At 52.0% G+C, this 17,167-nt stretch overlaps 1 protein-coding gene across 2 annotated transcripts; it reads right to left on the minus strand.

Annotated features, from left to right (window-relative positions):
* Positions 1–2,644: 2,644 nt before the first annotated feature.
* Positions 2,645–13,965, minus strand: FOLR1 (folate receptor alpha). 2 transcript variants are annotated; one of them, XM_055142879.1, is made up of 4 exons: positions 13,923–13,965; positions 6,947–7,119; positions 3,176–3,503; positions 2,645–3,033 (listed from the first exon to the last, which is right to left on the minus strand). In XM_055142879.1, the coding sequence occupies exons 2-4, from the start codon at positions 7,109–7,111 to the stop codon at positions 2,750–2,752; spliced, it is 777 nt and encodes a 258-aa protein (XP_054998854.1). In that variant the 5' UTR covers positions 7,112–7,119; positions 13,923–13,965; the 3' UTR covers positions 2,645–2,749. The 2 variants fall into 2 exon arrangements, with proteins under 2 accessions (XP_054998854.1, XP_004618330.1); XM_004618273.2 differs by lacking the exon at positions 13,923–13,965 and adding an exon at positions 12,807–12,899.
* Positions 13,966–17,167: the final 3,202 nt, after the last annotated feature.

Genomic DNA, 17,167 nt, shown 5'->3' on the forward strand with positions numbered 1-17,167 from the left:
TAATAAGAAACAATTTTCAAACAATGAGCAAAGTTGATTAATAATACATGATTGTGGTTATTGTGTTGGTATTTTTGGCAATATGCTTCATCTTCTTTTTCTGAAGAGTCATATGATGACTTTTCCTTTCCCCTGGCTCTAGTCTCTAACCCTCAATTTAGCAGACCATACTTCTGCCAACTGGAACAAACATTATTTAAAAAAAAAAAAAAAACGCTTGGTCAATGGGACAGTGTTCTAAAGTTCTCCTTGTATTGTCTAAATCTGCACCAGTAACACTCTCTTCTTGAATACTGAGTTGTTACAAGCAATCACTCAAAGTTTATATCAGAAAAAAACTGGTCTCAGATGATTATTTTTGTTTGGGGGCCACGCCTGGCTGAGCTCAGGGCTTACTCCTGGCTCTGCGCCCAACGGTCACCCACAAAAGGGCTCAGAGACCATAGTGGGTGCCATGGATCACCCAGGTTAACTGCATGCACTCTAGCTGCTGTACTGTTTAGTTCTGGCCCCAGAAGTCTGGTTTTTTTGTTTTTGTTTTTTGTTTTTTTGCTTTTGGGTCACACCCAGCGATGCACAGGGGTTATTCCTGGCTCATGCACTCAGGAATTACTCGGGTGGTGCTCGGGGGACCATATGGGATGCTGGGAATCGAACCTGAATTGGTTGCGTGCAAGGCAAATGCCCTACCCGCTGTGCTATCGCTCCAGCCCCAAAATCTGTTACTTTTGATTAAGTAGGAACCATTGTTTGCATGTGGCCAGAGCTCATTTTGTGTAGTTGTTGAGCATTTTGGCTATCTGTTTGAGACAACTATGAATGTTCACAAGCCAGATTTTGTGGGGATTTACATTTTTCTTCCTCCTAAGTATATAGCACTGCACTGTTGTCCCGTTGTTCATCGATTTGCTCGAGCGGGCACCAGTAACATCTCCATTGTTTTTCGCATATCCAATATGCCACGGGTAGCTTGCCAGGCTCAGCCGTGCAGGTGGAATACTCTCAGTAGCTTGCTGGGCTCTCTGAGAGGGACAGAGGAATCGAAACTGTGTCGGCCACGTGAAAGGCAAACACCCTACCTGCTGTGCTAGTGCACCAGTCCCCTGAGTACATAGTAAGTGGAGTTGTGACCAGAGAGATAGTACAGTAAGACACTTGCCTTGTATGTGGCTTACACGGGTTCAGTCTCTGGTACCACATATGATCCTCTGAATCCTACCAGGAGTGATCCCTGAGCTCAGAGCCAGAAATCAATCAAGTGTAGCCAAAAAGAAAAAGAAAAGTGGAATTAGGGGCTGGGGACACAGTACAAGGGTTCAGGTGCTTGCCTTGCACGATGCCAACCCTAGTTCAATCTCCAACACCAGATATGCTCACCAAGCATTGCAAAGGATCACTCCTAAACACACTCCTAAACTCAAGGAATAGGCCTTGAGCACTGCCAGGGATGAACCAAGCCCTCAGACCCAGCCCCCATAAAAACATGGAATTGGGAATGGGGAAATGGCTCAAAGGACAGTAGCACATGCTTCGCCTGTAGGAGCTCGGGGTTGAAACTTGCTTGGCATTGCATGATCTCCCAAACTCCACCAGGAGTTAAATCCTCAGTACAGAGTCAGAAGTAATCTTTGCACTTTACTGGGTGTGTCCCACAAAAAAAACCACACAATAAACGTATGCCAAATCATTAGCTTGACACCTGCTCTTGGAGTCTGTTTGGGATTCTGCACTTGACACACCCACTCAGCGTACATCCATTATCCCTGTAATGGGGCCTGAGTGATAGTACAGCAGGTAGGTGCTTGCCTTGACGCAGTCTCTCTGGTTCAATCCCTGACTCCCGTATGGTCCCTGAGCCCCTTCAGAAGTGATTCCTGAGTGCAGAGTCAGGAGTAAGCCCTGAGCACTGCAGGGTGTATCCCCAAATCAAGACAAACAAAAAAACCAAACCAAAGAAACCACATTTACATACTGCTCCAGAGCAAAAGCTTATTTTCAAGAGACTGGTATGGGGGTTGTGGGTTGTGGGTACAGTGGGTAAGGCACTTGCCTTGCATGTGGCAGACTCCAGTTCAATCCCCAGCACCCAAGCACAAAGCCAGGAGTAAAGCCTGAGCACAGTTGAGTGTGCCCACCCGCCAAAATAGAAAATTCAGGGAATGGCTTTAATCACCTTCCTTAAAGTACGGGTCTGTTTCTATACTTGCATTTTACATGTGAAATGCAAATAAGAGTAAAGACGTCTCTGAAGAATCCATATGAAGCTTAGGTCCATGGCTGGTATGGTACCAGGCAGGTATCCACTGTTGGGTGAACACAGCGCCTGCTGACAGGCTGGTCCCCTCTCCTCCATGGACAGCCTAAGCACAGGGCAGAAGAGTCAGCTGAGGGAGGCTGCAATTCAAATGGTAAAAGAAATCCTTGATGTGCCTCTAGATTAGAGCTATCACGAAAAATGCAACAGACCAAATAGGATGGCGGACGCCCAACCCAAGGTCAAATGGATGGCTTAGTATCTGCAAAGCTCATGCAGATGACAGCTGAGAACAGTCTGTTTTCCCGACTTCAGTGAAGGGGCACTAGGAGGCAAGGCGGTCACACCCCCATTCCCATCCATTAATACACAGACACACGTGGGGTTTCTGGTTTATTCACAAGGCTGATCCACGCGTGGCTCTAGAGCTGAAGGGCTGAGAGCTGCGGGTGGAGGGATGGGGCAGGGCTGTCCAGGTCTGAAGGCGCCGGGAGCTCAGAGAAGCAGCCAGAGCAGCGTCAGGGCAGGGCCAAGCAAGAAGAGAAGAGGGGCCCTGCTGAGCTCAGCGCCGCTCATGGCCTCCGCGTAGAACCTGGCCACCTCCTCGTTGGGGTTGCCCTGCTCTGGGTCAAACCACATCTGGATGCAGCGGCCACTGCCTCGGCTGTAGTTGCTCATCTTGTAGGAATGACTCCAGATTTCATTGCACAGGGCAGCCGGGGTGGGGAAGTAGAAGTCGAAGGGGTGGCAAGCGGCCTGCACTGGGCATTGGTTAGAGCCTAGAAGAGAATGAAAGACTTTAAGCCAGTGCAGACTCCAACCTGCATGCTCCCTGGGGCCCCTGGCCTCTCACCTGCGCTGACCAGAGCCCCCACACTCCCACCTCCAGCTCCTTCCCTCCTGGGTCAGCCTGACCCCCACCTGAGGTCCAGTTCCAGCCCTTGTGCCAGTTGCTCTTGCAGGTGTAGGAGGTGCGACAGTCCTCCCACCAGCGCTCGCAGTCCTCCTTGCACAGCGGCACGTCCACGATCCTCTCTTTGCGCCAGCTCTGGTCGATCGGCTGGATCCAGGGCCCCAGGTTGGGGGAGCACTCATACAGGCAGGTGTCCTGGATGAAGTGCCGCTTGCACTCTGGTGTCATCTTGACGGGACAGTGGTTCCAGTTGAATCTATACAGGTAGGAAGTATCCTGGTGGGCTTCCTGGCTGGTGTTGACGGAGCAGCAGGCATTTTTCTTCCAGGGACTGCACTGGACAGAGAAGACAAGAGCCTGAACCACACGCCCCCCACAGCGTAGGATGCATACTCTATGGATAATCTCCAGTGGACTGGGCTTCTGGGGGAGGCAGGAGGCTCTCCTGAGACTGAGTCCACGGACAAACCCTGGGACACAACCATCACAAAACTAACTCAAACCATTATTAAGCAACTACTTAAATCCAGGCGCTTTTCTAGGTACTGGGTATACAACAATGGCCATTTATGTCAGGATAATCGCTTGGGAAAAGAGAAGACACTTGGGAGGAGTAAAGCACTTTACACATTCGTGGTCAGTTTCCAAACCTTGGTCAGTCCTCTGGTCCCTGTTCTCCTGGCCTAAGATCAGTCTCATGCAATCTTTTTTTTTTTTCTTTTTGGGTCACACCCAGCGATGCTCAGGGGTTACTCCTGGATCAGCACTCAGGAATTACTCCTGGCGGTGCTGGGGGACCATATAGGATGCTGGGAATCAAACCCGGGTCAGGCGCGTGCAAGGCAAACACCCTACCCGCTGTGCTATCGCTCCAGCCCCCATGTCCATCCATTTATAAGCAAATAACATAACATCATTTTTCCTAATGACTGTGTAGGGTTCCGTTGTGTAGCTGTGCCATAGTTTCTTCATCCGCTCATCTGTTCTTTGGCTCTTGGGTTGTTTCCAGATTCTGGCTATGGTGAAAAGTGCAGCAATGAACATAGAAGTGCAGATGGTGTTTCTACGTGTTTTGGGGCCGCCAAGGTATAGTTTCAGAGTGCAAATAGCTGCTTAATTTCTGTCTTATTTTGAGGAATGTCCATATTGTTTTCAAAAAAAGGCTGGACCAGTCAGCATTCGCACCAACAATAAATGAGAGTCGTTTTCTTCCCAGAGCCCCACCAGAAGTGAACCCTAAGTTGGGTGTGACCCCTCAAATGGGGGGGTGGATCAATAATACAATGGGTAGTGTACTTGTCTTGCATGTGGCCAACCCAGGTTTGACCCCTGACACCCTATGTGGTCTCTGAGCATCATCAGGAGTGATCCCTGAGCGCAAAGCCAGGAGTAAGCCCTAAGCATTGCCAAATGCAAAAAAAAAAAAAAAGGAAAAAAAAAGAAAAGAAAACAAGGCTCTGAGGAATTTCTAAGTCAAGGCTCTGGAAGGATTCCAAGTCATCTTACCAATCATGTTTCACAGGCAGCTCTGGGCTAAGCAATTCAAAACAAGTAAGAGAAGGAGAGTTTTGGTCTTAGAGTTTGGAGTTTTAGCTCTGGGGTCAGACCCAGGGACCTCTTAAGACACAAAGTGCTCCTGCTTACAAAGCATTTGCTCCAGCCCTTCCAGCTAAGTTCTGGGCCCCACATACCCAGACTTTGACCACTATCTGCTAGCCAGGTCACAGGGAACATTTATATAAAGAAATGTGGGTTGGAGAAATAGTGCAATGGGCAGGGTGATAGACTTGCACAGGGCTGACCTGGGTTCAAACCCCAGCATTACATATGGTCCCCTGGACATGTCCAGGAGTGATCCCTAAACTGGACATGGCCCCCAAAGCAAAAAGTAACAACAATAGAAGGGGCTGGTAAGATAGCACAGAGGGGAGAGTGCTGGCCTTCCATGTGGTTGGCCCAGGTTAGACCCCCGGCAACACCGCCAGGAGTGATTCCTGAGTGCAGAGGCAGGAGAAACCCCTGAGCATCACCAGATGTGGCCACAAACAAAAAACAATTAAAAATGCATATTAAAACAGACTTTCTTTGGGGGCTGGAGCGATAGCACAGCAGGTAAGGGCGTTTGCCTTGCACGCGGCCAACCCGGGTTCGAATCCCAGCATCCCATATAGTCCCCTGAGCACTGCCAAGGGTAATTCCTGAGAGCAAAGCCAGGAGTAACCCCTGTGCATTGTCAGGTGTGACCCAAAAAGCAAAAAAGAAAAATAACACAAACTTTCTTTTATTCTTTATAGTTAATGGTATTGTATGGACCTCAAAAAAATGTTCTGATAAGTTCAAGATTGGTGGAATGCTGGGGCCATGCATGTTGCCAAGGGTTACTGATCAGATGCAGGTAGGGAAGCCTCCCTCAATGTAACCCTTAGGTAACTCTCATGCAACCCTATAACCCCAACTTATAAAGAATCAGCTAAGTACATGTAGTGGAAAGCCCCTCAGACTACAGTCAAAAGGGTGGTCCATGGAAAGTCCCTGTTATATAATGTTATGGTATAAAAGCCCCTCACTTTTGAGACCTGGGGCCACTCGTTCTGAGAAGGCTGCCACTGTGTTGGGGAGCCGGACGAGGGCCCTGGCTCGAGCTAGCAAAAGACCCTTCACTAATTGCACCACAGCTTGTCTTCATGTGACTCCTCCGGGGAGATCTCGGCCCCGGTTAACAGTGACCCAAAGTTAACAGAAAAGCGGGTGGCTGCTAATAGCTGGAAAGCAGGGATGAGACACTCCAAGGATGCAGGGACAGGATGCTTGGAGAAAACCTGAGTCCAGACTAAGTCGCTGTCACGCATTGCTCTTTTCAGCTGCCAAGTAGAAAATTCTTTAATCGTTCAAGGCTAACCGCGAGCGTCTGGCTTCTGTACAGTAATTGTGCTTGCTTGTTTCAGTTAATGACAAAGTTGATTGATGTAGTCAGGCAGAATGTGATAAAGAATGTTTAAAACTTTGCCTGGAGTGTGGTTTGGGGCTGTTGATTGTGCCTAAACCACTGTTCTCAGGCTCAACTGGCCCTGTGGGTTAATAAAGGCTCTTCAATTTGGCAGACAAGTGCGCCGGAGACATCTTGGGTAATCTCTCACCCCAGCAACGCCCCTGTGGTCCCTTCAAGCCCACCAGGAGTGACCTCTGAGTGGAGAGCCAGGAGTAAGCCCTGAGCACTGCAGGATGATGGCAAAAAGAGAGGGGGGAGGGGGGGAGGGAAGGAGGGAGAGAGAGAAAGAAAGGAGAGAGGTGAGAGGAGGGGGGAAGAGAAGGAGAGGGAGAGGAAGGGAAGGAGGGGAGAGTGAGAGATGGGGAGGGGGAGGGAGGGGGGAGAGAGGGAGAGAGAGAGGGAGAGAGAGAGGGAGAGAGAGAGAGAGAGAGAGAGAGAGAGAGAGAGAGAGAGAGAGAGAGAGAGAGAGAGAGAGAGAGACATCCTCCCCTCCGTTCCTTGGAGGGCTCAGTGCCAGTATAAACTCGGAAACCAAAATCACCCTTGCCTCCACCCCCCAAAAAGGCTCTGGGCTATTTCCCAGACTCCTCCCTGGCCTGCTTTCTGATGGGCACAATGTGGAACACCAAGGCCAGCCAGGTCCCGGAGCTGCTGGCACTGCACCCTCAGCACCGGGCACGCTGCACTGCCCCTCTTCCTGCCAGGGTGGCCTCCCTCCTCCAGCCCCCAGCGGGCCTCCCACCTTCATTTCCGGAGCGAGCCCCGCCCCCCGCCCACCCTCTCTGCCCACCTGCTGGTGCAGCTTATCCTCGGGGCCCGGCTTTTCCTTGTGGTGCTTGGCGTCCATGCAGACGTTGAGAAACTCCGTCCGCGGCTGCGTCCTGGGCCGCGCGGTCCACACCGCGACTCCCCACATGAGCAGGAGCAGCAGCGGTGTAGTCGCCCCTCGGGCCATAGCTGTCCCTGAAGCAAGAGCTGCGGTCAGTGGCTCAGTGGCAAGGTCAGTGGCACTTAGGAATGTGGCTGTCGGGCCTCCAGGTATGGGAAGAGGCCCCTGGGAGGAGCAGCCTCCTGGCCACACCCCACCGCGTGGCCAGCTCCTCCTCCCAGCCCCCAAGGGTGAGGCGCAGGAACCACCCGCAGGGTGACCTGCTGAGCCAGGGGGGCTGGTAGGAAAGGGACCTTGAGGCGTTGTAGGAGGCCGCTGACACTCGCCGTGGGTGTGGTGCTGGAATGCCCTGTACCTGGAAATCTGTAATTAACCGTAACTAAAATCACTAGGGCTTAAGTGGAAATGAAGTGAGTGGGAGAGGTAGGGCAGCAGGTAGGGCTCTGCCCGCACGAGGCTCACCTGGGTTCACCCCCAGCACCACATAGGGCGATCCTTGGCCAGGAGGGATCCTTGAGCGTAGAGCCAGGAGTGAGCCCTGAACACCGGGAGGTGTGCAACCCCCACCGCCCACCCCTCCACACCCAAAAATAGAAAGGAAGTGAATCATTTTAAAGTCTAAGGAAGGAAAAAACCAAAGCTAAGCTTGGACTTTGGACGGCATGCCAGGTCGTCTGCTACATTCCCCTGCTGGAAATCTTTGGAGGCCCGTTTCAGAGTTCAGTCTTGGGGGGATTTCATAACGGGTTATACAATAGCAGGTGACAGGGTTTACGTGTACGTACATTCAACCATCAAGCTCCCACTCGCCGGGAAATATCTTCATTTGGGGTTTGAACCCCAGCAACATGCACACACACCCTTGGTTGCAGCCTCCACACTTCCAAAGGTCCTGGGGTGAGTGGCAGGGCAGAGGCTGGGGTGGGCTGTGCAAGCTGCGAGGGTCCTGAGCCTCCTGCCAGATAAACCAACTCCCCTCAACCCTCAGCACACCCCAAACCTCTGAGTTCAGACTCGGAGGGAGCTCTCAGTCGGTTCCTGAACTCACGGCCAGATGCCTACAACATTCAGCACTCACTTCCCAGAGCGCTTTTCTGCTCTTGCAATCAAATAATTAAAAAGTTTTGTGTGATTTAGTCCTTTCTCTCCACTCCCACTCAAAACCTAGGACTTCTAGGGTTGGCAAGGCTAAAACCAGCACCCTGAGGAGTTTCCTTTTTTGTTTTGTTTTGTTTTGTTCAGTTTTTAGCTTTGGGCCACTCCCAGAGGTCCTCTGGGCTATTCCTGGTTCTCAGTACTCTGGAACTCAGGAGTGACCCCAGGTGATTCTTGGGGGACCTTCTGTGGTGCCAGAGACCAGACTGATTTGACATGTTCAAGACATGACCTTAACCCTTCTACTATCTACCAGGTAAGCTGGAGAGAGAGAGAGAGAGAGAGAGAGAGAGAGAGAGAGAGAGAGAGAGAGAGAGAGAGAGAGAGAGAGAGAGAGAAAGAGAGAGAGAGAGTGTGTGTATGTGTGTGTTCGAGGCTACTATTGGGGCTATTCCTGGCTCTCCTGGCTCTGTGCTAGGGAGTGACCCCTGGCTGGGCTCAAGGAACAGCATTTGGTGCCGGGAACTGAATCCTGACCTGCTGCCTGATGACTGGGTGCTTTACTCCTTATCCTATTGCCTTACCTATTGCCTCTGTTCTCCCCAGTCCTCAGATTTGCTTTTTTTTTTTGTCACACCCTGAAGTTCTGGGGGCTACTCCCTGCCTAGTATTGGGGGCCATGCAATGCCAGAGATAGAATCTGGTGCTCCCACGTGTAAAACATGCTCCAGCCCTTTGAGTTGGCTCTCTAGGACTGTCAGACCTCTAGTTTGGAGGTGAGTTAACCTCTCCTGAAGAAGCCACTCCACAGCTTCATTTTGGCTCTGATCGGAGTAAAATAGGACCCAAGTATGATAGGGACCCCAGGTCCTGGCCAGACAGTTCCAGTCGGTGGCACCTGTGCCAAGGAACTCCCTTTCACCTCCACTAACCGCCTCTTACATGACCACACAGAACAGCACAGCCCAGGATGTTTCTGTCAGTTTCTCTTCCTGAGATATATTTATAGTGAGGCAGGCGTCACCCGAGACGCACTGACATCACTAGCATGATTCTCAGCTGCTCAGTCTCACCTTTTCTCCTCATAAAAATGCATCATTTCCTGGGGTTGGAGTGATAGCACAGCGGGTAGGGCATTTGCTTTGCATGCAGCAGAACCGGGTTCAATTCCCAGCATCCCATATGGTCCCCTGAGCACCGCCAGGAGTGATTCCTGAGTGCAGAGCCAGGAGTAACCCCTGTGCATCGCCAGGTGTGGCCCCAAAAGCAACAAAACAAAACAAAACAAACATCATTTCCTGACAATTTGCTAGAATATGTACAAACTTTTACATTACCCTATTAGCTCTGTGGGCATCAGACCACCCCCACTTCCTCTTTCAAGTTTGCCCTCCAGCCCATGCTGTTCAACATCCTTCATTTATTAGCATGTCATCATACCAACAGATTTCTTTTTGGGTCACACCTGGCGATGCTCAGAGGTTATTCCTGGCTCTGCACTCAGGAATCACTCCTGGAGGTGCTCGGGGGTCCATATGGGATGCCGGGGATCGAATGCAATTTGGCTGAGTGCAAGGCAAACGCCCTACCCACTGTACAATCACTCCAGCCTCTTTTTCTTTTTTGAAGGGGATGTCACACCCACTGATACTTAGGATTTACTCCTGGCTCTGCACTCAAGAATCACTCCTGGGGCTGGAGCAATAGTACAGCGGGTAGGAATCTGAGTTCGATTCCCAGCATCCCATATGGTCCCCTGAGCACCACCAGGAGTAATTCCTGAGCGCAGAGCCAAGTGTAACCCCTGTGCATCGCTGGGTGTGACCCAAAAAGCAAAAAAAAAAAAAAAGAATCACTCCTGGCAGACTTGGGGGACCATATATGGTGCCAGGTTGGCCATGTTCGAGGCAAGCACCCTACCCACTGGCCCCAACAGCCCCTCTTTTCTTTTTTCACTTTTTGCTTTTTTGAGTCACACCCGGCGATGCTCAGGGGTTACTCCTGGCGGTGCTCGGGGGACCATATGGGATGCTGGGAATCGAACCTGAGTCAGCCGCGTGCAAGGCAAGCGCCCTACCCACTATACTATCGCTCCAGCCCCATCAGCCCTCTTTTCTAGTCAGCCATTTCTCTGCTTTTTTGATATCAGTCTCCATTAAAGCCGTTCTACAACCAGGAGTCACTAAGTCTTCTTCTTTATCCTCATGGCTCACAAATCCACTTGGCCATCCTGAGGCCCCTTGTTAGGCAGAATGGAGGTCCTCTACCTGGGCCCCCTGGGGGAGGCATAAGCTGGTAGTCCACTAACTTATCCCTGCTTCCAGGCGGGAAATTGAATTTCCACCTCCATCTGCCTCCCCACTCACCCTTCCAATCACATGATCTTTTTTGGGGGGAACTTTCTGAGTCAAACCCTGAGATGCTCAGGTGTTAGTCCTGGCTCTACACTCAGGAATTACTCCTGCCAGTGCTCGGGGGATCATGGGATGCTGGGGATTGAGCCCAGGTCAGCCTTGTGTAAGGCACATACCCTTTCAGCTGTACTCAGAGCTCTCGCCCCATCACATGATCCGTCCTTCTACTCTCCCAGAAACCTCTCATTCATTCTCTTACTTGCTAATTATTTCTAGGACCCAATCATCTCTTTATTGACCCAACACTCACTGACATCTGAAAGTGGTGTAGGGTGCTTGCTCTGCATGCTGCCCACCCAGGTTTGATCCCCGAACCCCACCAGGATTGGGAAGGAAGGAAGGAAGGAAGGAAGGAAGGAAGGAAGGAAGGAAGGAAGGAAGGAAGGAAGGAAGGAAGGAAGGAAGGAAGGAAGGAAGGCGAAGGTGGATGGAAGGAGGGAAGGAGGGGAGGAGGGAGGGAGGGAGGGAGGGAGGGAGGGAGGGAGGGAGGGAGGGAGGGAGGGAAGGGAGGAGGGGGCTTTGTTGGCCTGATGACTTGCCTATAAATAGGAAGGATATCCACTAGCATGGAGGGCAAACTTAAAAGACAGGCATTGGGGGTAGGGGTGGAGGTCTTATTTTTATGCCTGCACACGGTGACCACTGAATCAGCACTGAACATCACCTGGTGTGGGACAAGAACAAAATGTTTGTTGATTGTTTCTCACCCTGGGACCACAGCTATGGAAATCCCCGCCTTTGTTCTTAATGCAGCTATTAGTTCTTGATGTTCCAGCCAACCCTTAGACCCTTACCATCCAGCTGACTGTACTTGCTGTACCTGATAATGTGAACAGTGGCTCACAATTAGGGGGGTGGGGGCGGGGTGCATAGTTACTGAACTCCTTAAAATGGCTCATGGGCCCCCACAGCCCTCTTACTCAGGGTTGTTGAGGCTGGTTTGCAGCCTGGACTAGCAGCAGGCTGTCAGGACAGCAAGCTGTCTCATTCTTTGAGATTAACCCTGCGGGACAGAGGGCAAAGGGGCCAATCCGATTGGCTTTATTGTGCTAAGTCACCACACTTGACCTTGAGGGAAAATAACTTCTATTATTTTTAGACTTTTTCTCTTCTGAAGGGCCAGGGCAGGAGGACCAGCATGGGGAAGCCTAAACAAACGGGAACCAGCTTAGTTCAACACAGAATCAGCTGGGCACTGACGGAGGGACACGCCCGGGTCACAGGGCTGGGAGCCCCAACTCTGCCTCAGGACCATCAAGTCTATAAACATAGGGGCTAGAGTGATAGCACAGCGGGTAGGACATTTGCCTTGCACGCGGCTGACCCGGGTTCGATTCCCAGTATCCCATATGGTCCCCTGTGCACCTCCAGGAGTAATTCCTGAGTGCAGAGCCAGGAATAACCCCTGTGCATCGCCGGGTGTGAGCCCCCCCCCAAAAAAGTCTATAAACATAGCTTCTGCTGCATGTTGGTGGGGGGAGGGTTTGGGCCATCTGCCTCAGTGCTCGGGAGAGTTCCTGGGTGCTGGGATCAAACCAGGGCTACCATGCAAGTAAGTGCCTAACCACTCAACTATCTCCTGAGTCCTCCTTCAGCTCTTGTCCCTGGTGCCTTAGCACTGCCAAGGCTCTGATGGGTGCATCTGGGTCCCCAGGAAATCGGAGAGGTGCCGTGAAAGGTGTGTCCTCATGTTCCAACAGATCTGACCTGGTGGGTAGGGATTCTCACAACAGCTATTCTCTAAACCCTGCACTCTCGGGACCAGAGTGATAGTACAGCCAGGAGGGCGCTTGCCTTGTATGAGGCAATCTAGGTTCAAGCCCCAGCATCCTCTCTGGTCCCCTGAGGCCCACCAGGAGTCATGCCTGAGCACAGAGCCAGGAGTAAGCTCTGAGCAACTCCAGGTGTGACACCTCCCCCCCTCAAGAAAAAACCCTCTAAAGCCAGAACTCGGGATTGTCTTCCTGTCTGCACCCTTCATTGCTCTGGACGCCCTCCCCACTTTCCTGCCAGCAGCCACCCTCAACCTACCCGCCCCATCACCGCCGCCCACCCCAGACCTGAATCTCTGGGCTCCAGATCTCGATCCTGGATGGAAACTGCTGGGAGTTTAACCTTGAGTAGTCCAGGCCCCGTCTAGCCCTCAGACTCCACTTCCGAATTCCTGGCTTCAATGAAGTCGTCCCTCCTGGTCCTTCAAACCCGCAGAGAGCCCCTGGGTGTGCCTGTGATGGGGGGTGGGGTGTGCATACCTGAGGTGGTGGCTCTCACTGGCTCTGCAGTGCCTGCAACTTTACTCCAGGGGACAGCTGGGTTTAGTGGCCTAGGAGACGGGCAGGAGGGCAGCTACTGGGACTGGAGCCCAGGAGCGGAACTGGGGATGGAGCGAAGGCCACTCAGCAGTTAATTATTGCACGTGGGCACCAGTCAGTGTGTGAGTGGGGAGGGTGGGGAGCGAGGAGGGGGGTGGGGCGGAGGCAGATTAATAGTGTAGACCTCAGGCCAATGTGCCAGCACCCGTTTTTCTTCCCAGAACTCAGGTGTCACTGGGATCCTTTTAAATAATCTGGGCAAAGGTGCCCAGGTACAGTGGGTTGGGCACTTACTTGCCTTGCATGCGGCTCACCCAAATTCAATCCCAGACATACCATAAGCTCCCCTCCACAAGCCCACCAGGAGTGGTGCCTGAGTGCAGAGCCAGGAGTAACCCCCGAGCATTGCCAAGTATTGTCCCCAAACCAAAATAAACGACGAAATGATCTGTGCAGGGCAGAAAAAATAGCAAAGGGGTTAAGCAGCCAGCCAGGTGCCATCCTTGGCATTGTATCCCATGCCCCAAGCACCAGGAGTGACACCCCCCCAAACACATTGCCAGATGTGGCCCAAAGCCTTCTCCTCACTCCTCCCCCACTCAAATAATCTGGTTCACGTCCATTTCCCCAGCATTCTGGTCATGAAGATCAGAGAACTTGGACAGGCCAATTTTGGTGCTTGGCCTGGGGGCATACTTCCCACCTCCCAGCCTTATGGAGGGAGCGAAGGCATCCAACTCCCCAGTAAAGGGGCTGGGGTGATAGCACAGCGGGTAGGGCGTTTGCCTTGCACGCGGCCGACCCGGTTCAATTCCCAGCATCCCACATGGTCCCCTGAGCACTGCCAGGGGTAATTCCTGAGTGCAGAGCCAGGAGTGACCCCTGTGCATTGCCGGGTGTCCCCAGTAAAGAGAAAATCAAATTTAATCAGTCCCCAGGCATCACCCAACTCTAGCTCACACAGTGCTAAGGACCCGACTCTCAGTTCTCCCAGGCCTCAACTTTCTACCCCCATCTCCTCCTCCCCAGCGTGCGGCCAAAGCCTTCCTTTCTCACCCTGGAGACCGGTGGTAGCAGTGCTGGTAGACGGGAAGAGAAGGAGCCGATTCTCTTGGGAGGAAAGAGTTATATGCTGCCCAGGGAGTCGTGTGGGATCGGGGAGGAGTCATTGTAAACAGGACGTACATGTGACCTCAATGGAATCAGGAATCAGAAAGCTTGACCTTCTCATGGGAAAAAGAGATCCCTGTGTGCAGACACTGCAAAGCTTAGCCACTGGAATATTCTGCTATCCCCTGAAGCAAGCATCATGGTGCTTATACAAGGCCAAGTAAGTAAGTCCTCTACACTGTCCTTAAACCCGTGCACTTACCCTCACTTCCCATCTCTGATCAGGTTTTTCTTGCAAACCTTCACACAAAACCTGAAAGCCTGGCATTTCTGTCCATGGAATTAATGAGTTACAAAGGGCTGAATACCTCAAAAGGTGAGACAGGGAGATACAGACCAACTGGAGGCTGAGAACAATGGGAGCTGCTGTGGGTGGGAGGTGTTGGGGGGCAGGGAGGTCGGAACCAAGAGGAGAGAGCCACCATCCTCCTTGGCTATTCTGGGTCTCCCCCCGGAGGTGCCTGAGGTGAGCACAGCAGGGACACTAGCGCCCACCAGCCCAACCAGGGCACCTAATGTCCACAGTCTGTAGGCCGTGGGAGCTGGAATCTTCTGGAGCCCTGATCTCAGGCAGCGGCAAGGGATTGCTCTTGGCAGGAAGACAGGGCCAGTCCTGTTTCCCCAGTTCATAGTTTACCCAGTTCAATTCCCAGCATCCTATCTGGTCCCCTGAGCACTGCCAGGAGTAATTCCTGAGTGCAGAGCCAGGAGTAATCCCTGTGCATTGCCAGGTGTGACACAAAAAGAGAAAAAAAAAAAAGCCCTGAGCACAGCTGGGTGTATCTCAAGTACTAATCCCTAGCCAAATAAAAAGAATTTGAGGAGACAAAAATATGAGGTAAGGAGAGATAGTACAGCCAGCCAGGTGCTTGCCTTGCATGCAGCTGACATGTGTTCAATCCCTAGCACCCTATATGGATCCCCAAGCACCACCAGGAGTGATTTCTGAGCACTGTGCCAGAAGTTAAGCCCTGAATAAGTCCTCAAAAGACTGTGCCAGAAGTTAAGCCCTGAATAAGTCCTCAAAAGACGTCAGATGTGGCCCAAAAGCAAAAAGTACGAGAGGCAGGCAGAGACACACAGATGGATTTTAGAATCAGAGGATTTTTTATTTATTTATTGCCATTTTGGGTCACACCCAGCAACGCTCAGGGGTTACTCCTGGTTCTGCACTCAGGAATCACTCCTGGCAGTCCTCAGGGGACTATATGGGATGCTGGGGATCTCAGATCAAACTAGGTTGGTCAAGTGCCCTTCTTGCTGTACTATTATGCAGATCAGATTCCCTTACCTGTGGCAGACTAGGGTTCAGTTCCTAATATCCCCGTACGGCCACCAAGCCAGGAGTGATCCCTGAGCACTGAGCCAAAAGTAAGCTCTGAGCATCACCAATGTGGTCCAAACACAAAATAAGGTGGAGGACCAAGTCTTGGCTAGATGATTTCGTTTCATGAGCAAACATTGACAGATAAAAGTTATGCCCACCCCAGCCAGGACACATCTGCATCTGCAGAAATGACCAGCATACTAGAACCTTGACTCTGGGGACACCCCTCCCTTTACAATCCCTTCACAGTCCACCCCTTATTATCTTATCCCTTTCTTTACCTGTGGACTGGAGCAATAGCACAGTGGGTAGGGTGCTTGCCTTGCACGCAGTCGACCCGGGTTTGATTCCTCCGTCCCTCTCGGAGAGCCCAGCAAGCTACCGAGAGTATCCCGCCCGCACGGCAGAGCCTGGCAAACTACCCATGGCATAGGTATGTCAGAAACAGTAACAAGTCTCACAACGGAGACGTTACTGGTGCCCATTCGAGCAAATTGATGAACAACAGGACGACAGTGCAACAGTGCTACTTCTTTACCTGTATAAGCCTACAAACGTGTGGAGAATCGGAGCTGCTCTTGCGGCTGGCCCCAGAGCCTCTGCATGTGTACTGTGACTTCCAGCCAACTGCCTTTCTAAAAGCAAGGCCCCTGAGTGGGAGGTAGGACAACAGTGGTGGTGCCTGAGCAGTGCTGGACCCCCACCCCACAGAGCAACGCCCCCCGGCACAGCAGGGTGCATCCCAGTGTGAAGGGAAGCCTGTGTTCTGAAGAGAGGTGGGATTCCAAGGAAGGAAGCTCGGGTTACTGCCCCCCCCCTTATTTTGCCTTTTTGGGTCACATTCGGCAATGCTCAGAGGTTACTCCTGGCTCTGCACTCAGGAATTACCCCTGGCGGTGCTCGGGAGAACATATGGGATGCCGGAAATTGAACCCAGGTCGGCTGGCTGCGTGCAAGGCAAACACCCTACCCGCTGTGCTATCGCTCCCGGCCCCCCTGCCTGATTTTTACTATATCACCACAGTCAGGGGAGCCCGATTCTAGGTTCTGCATTGACCGTATCCATGTACTAGATCAGACTGACATGTCCTTGTACTCTATCCCCTTGTCACGTGAAACTCTGCGCCCTTCACCCCCACCTCCTGTCCAGGATTCCATCCCCACCCTGCCCACCCCCCAGTCGCTAGTTCCCAGCATGGACCATTTATTCCCCAGCCCCGGATGTGCCCTGGATAAATGTAACCTGAACCCTGAGCCAGGCGCTCAGCCTTTGGAGGTGACTCTGCAGCTAAATGATTTTCTTTCCTTCTTGTCCCTCCTACTGTGTCTTTGTCTCTCCTTTGCTGGATTATTTTGCACCATCACTGCTGGGTGACGTGGTAATCAGCACGAATCCCAGCCCCACTTTAGCCCCCCCCCCCAGCCCGTCAGGAATAATCCCGGAGCATCATCTGTGGTTCCCCAAAACAAAGTAATTTAAAAGGCAGAAAATAAAGAAACCATGTTGCCGGTTCTTTAGAGTAGGTCTGCACTCTTGATTCCTGAGGTTTCCTCTTCTCTAATAAGCATTTTGTTTTGCTTTGTTTTGTTTTGCAGTGTGGGGCGGGGAAGACTCACATGCAAGGCAAATACTCTCCTCTGAGCCACTCCCCAGCCCCCCTTTTCTCGTCTGCATCTTTCTGGCTGTTGTTGAGTTCTTTCCTCTGGTAGCCAAGTGGACTTGTTCCCCAGATCAGGGCCTGCCGCCTTTCCTGCTGCAGCAGTGGGGGCAAAGGCCCTGGGGACGGGGCTGCTGGAGGCAAAA

The sequence above is a fragment of the Sorex araneus genome, chromosome 6 (assembly GCF_027595985.1).
Source record: "Sorex araneus isolate mSorAra2 chromosome 6, mSorAra2.pri, whole genome shotgun sequence".
Classification (NCBI taxonomy): Eukaryota; Metazoa; Chordata; class Mammalia; order Eulipotyphla; family Soricidae; genus Sorex; species Sorex araneus.

Excerpts from the sequence above, each read along its gene's own strand:
- FOLR1 (XM_055142879.1), bottom strand. The coding sequence starts at position 7,111 with ATGGCCCGAGGGGCGACTACACCGCTGCTGCTCCTGCTCATGTGGGGA. Across the intron at positions 3,504-6,946 it reads AGGATAAGCTGCACCAGCAG|TGCAGTCCCTGGAAGAAAAA; the intron begins GTGGGCAGAGAG and ends TTCTCTGTCCAG. Across the intron at positions 3,034-3,175 it reads GGGCTGGAACTGGACCTCAG|GCTCTAACCAATGCCCAGTG; the intron begins GTGGGGGTCAGG and ends ATTCTCTTCTAG.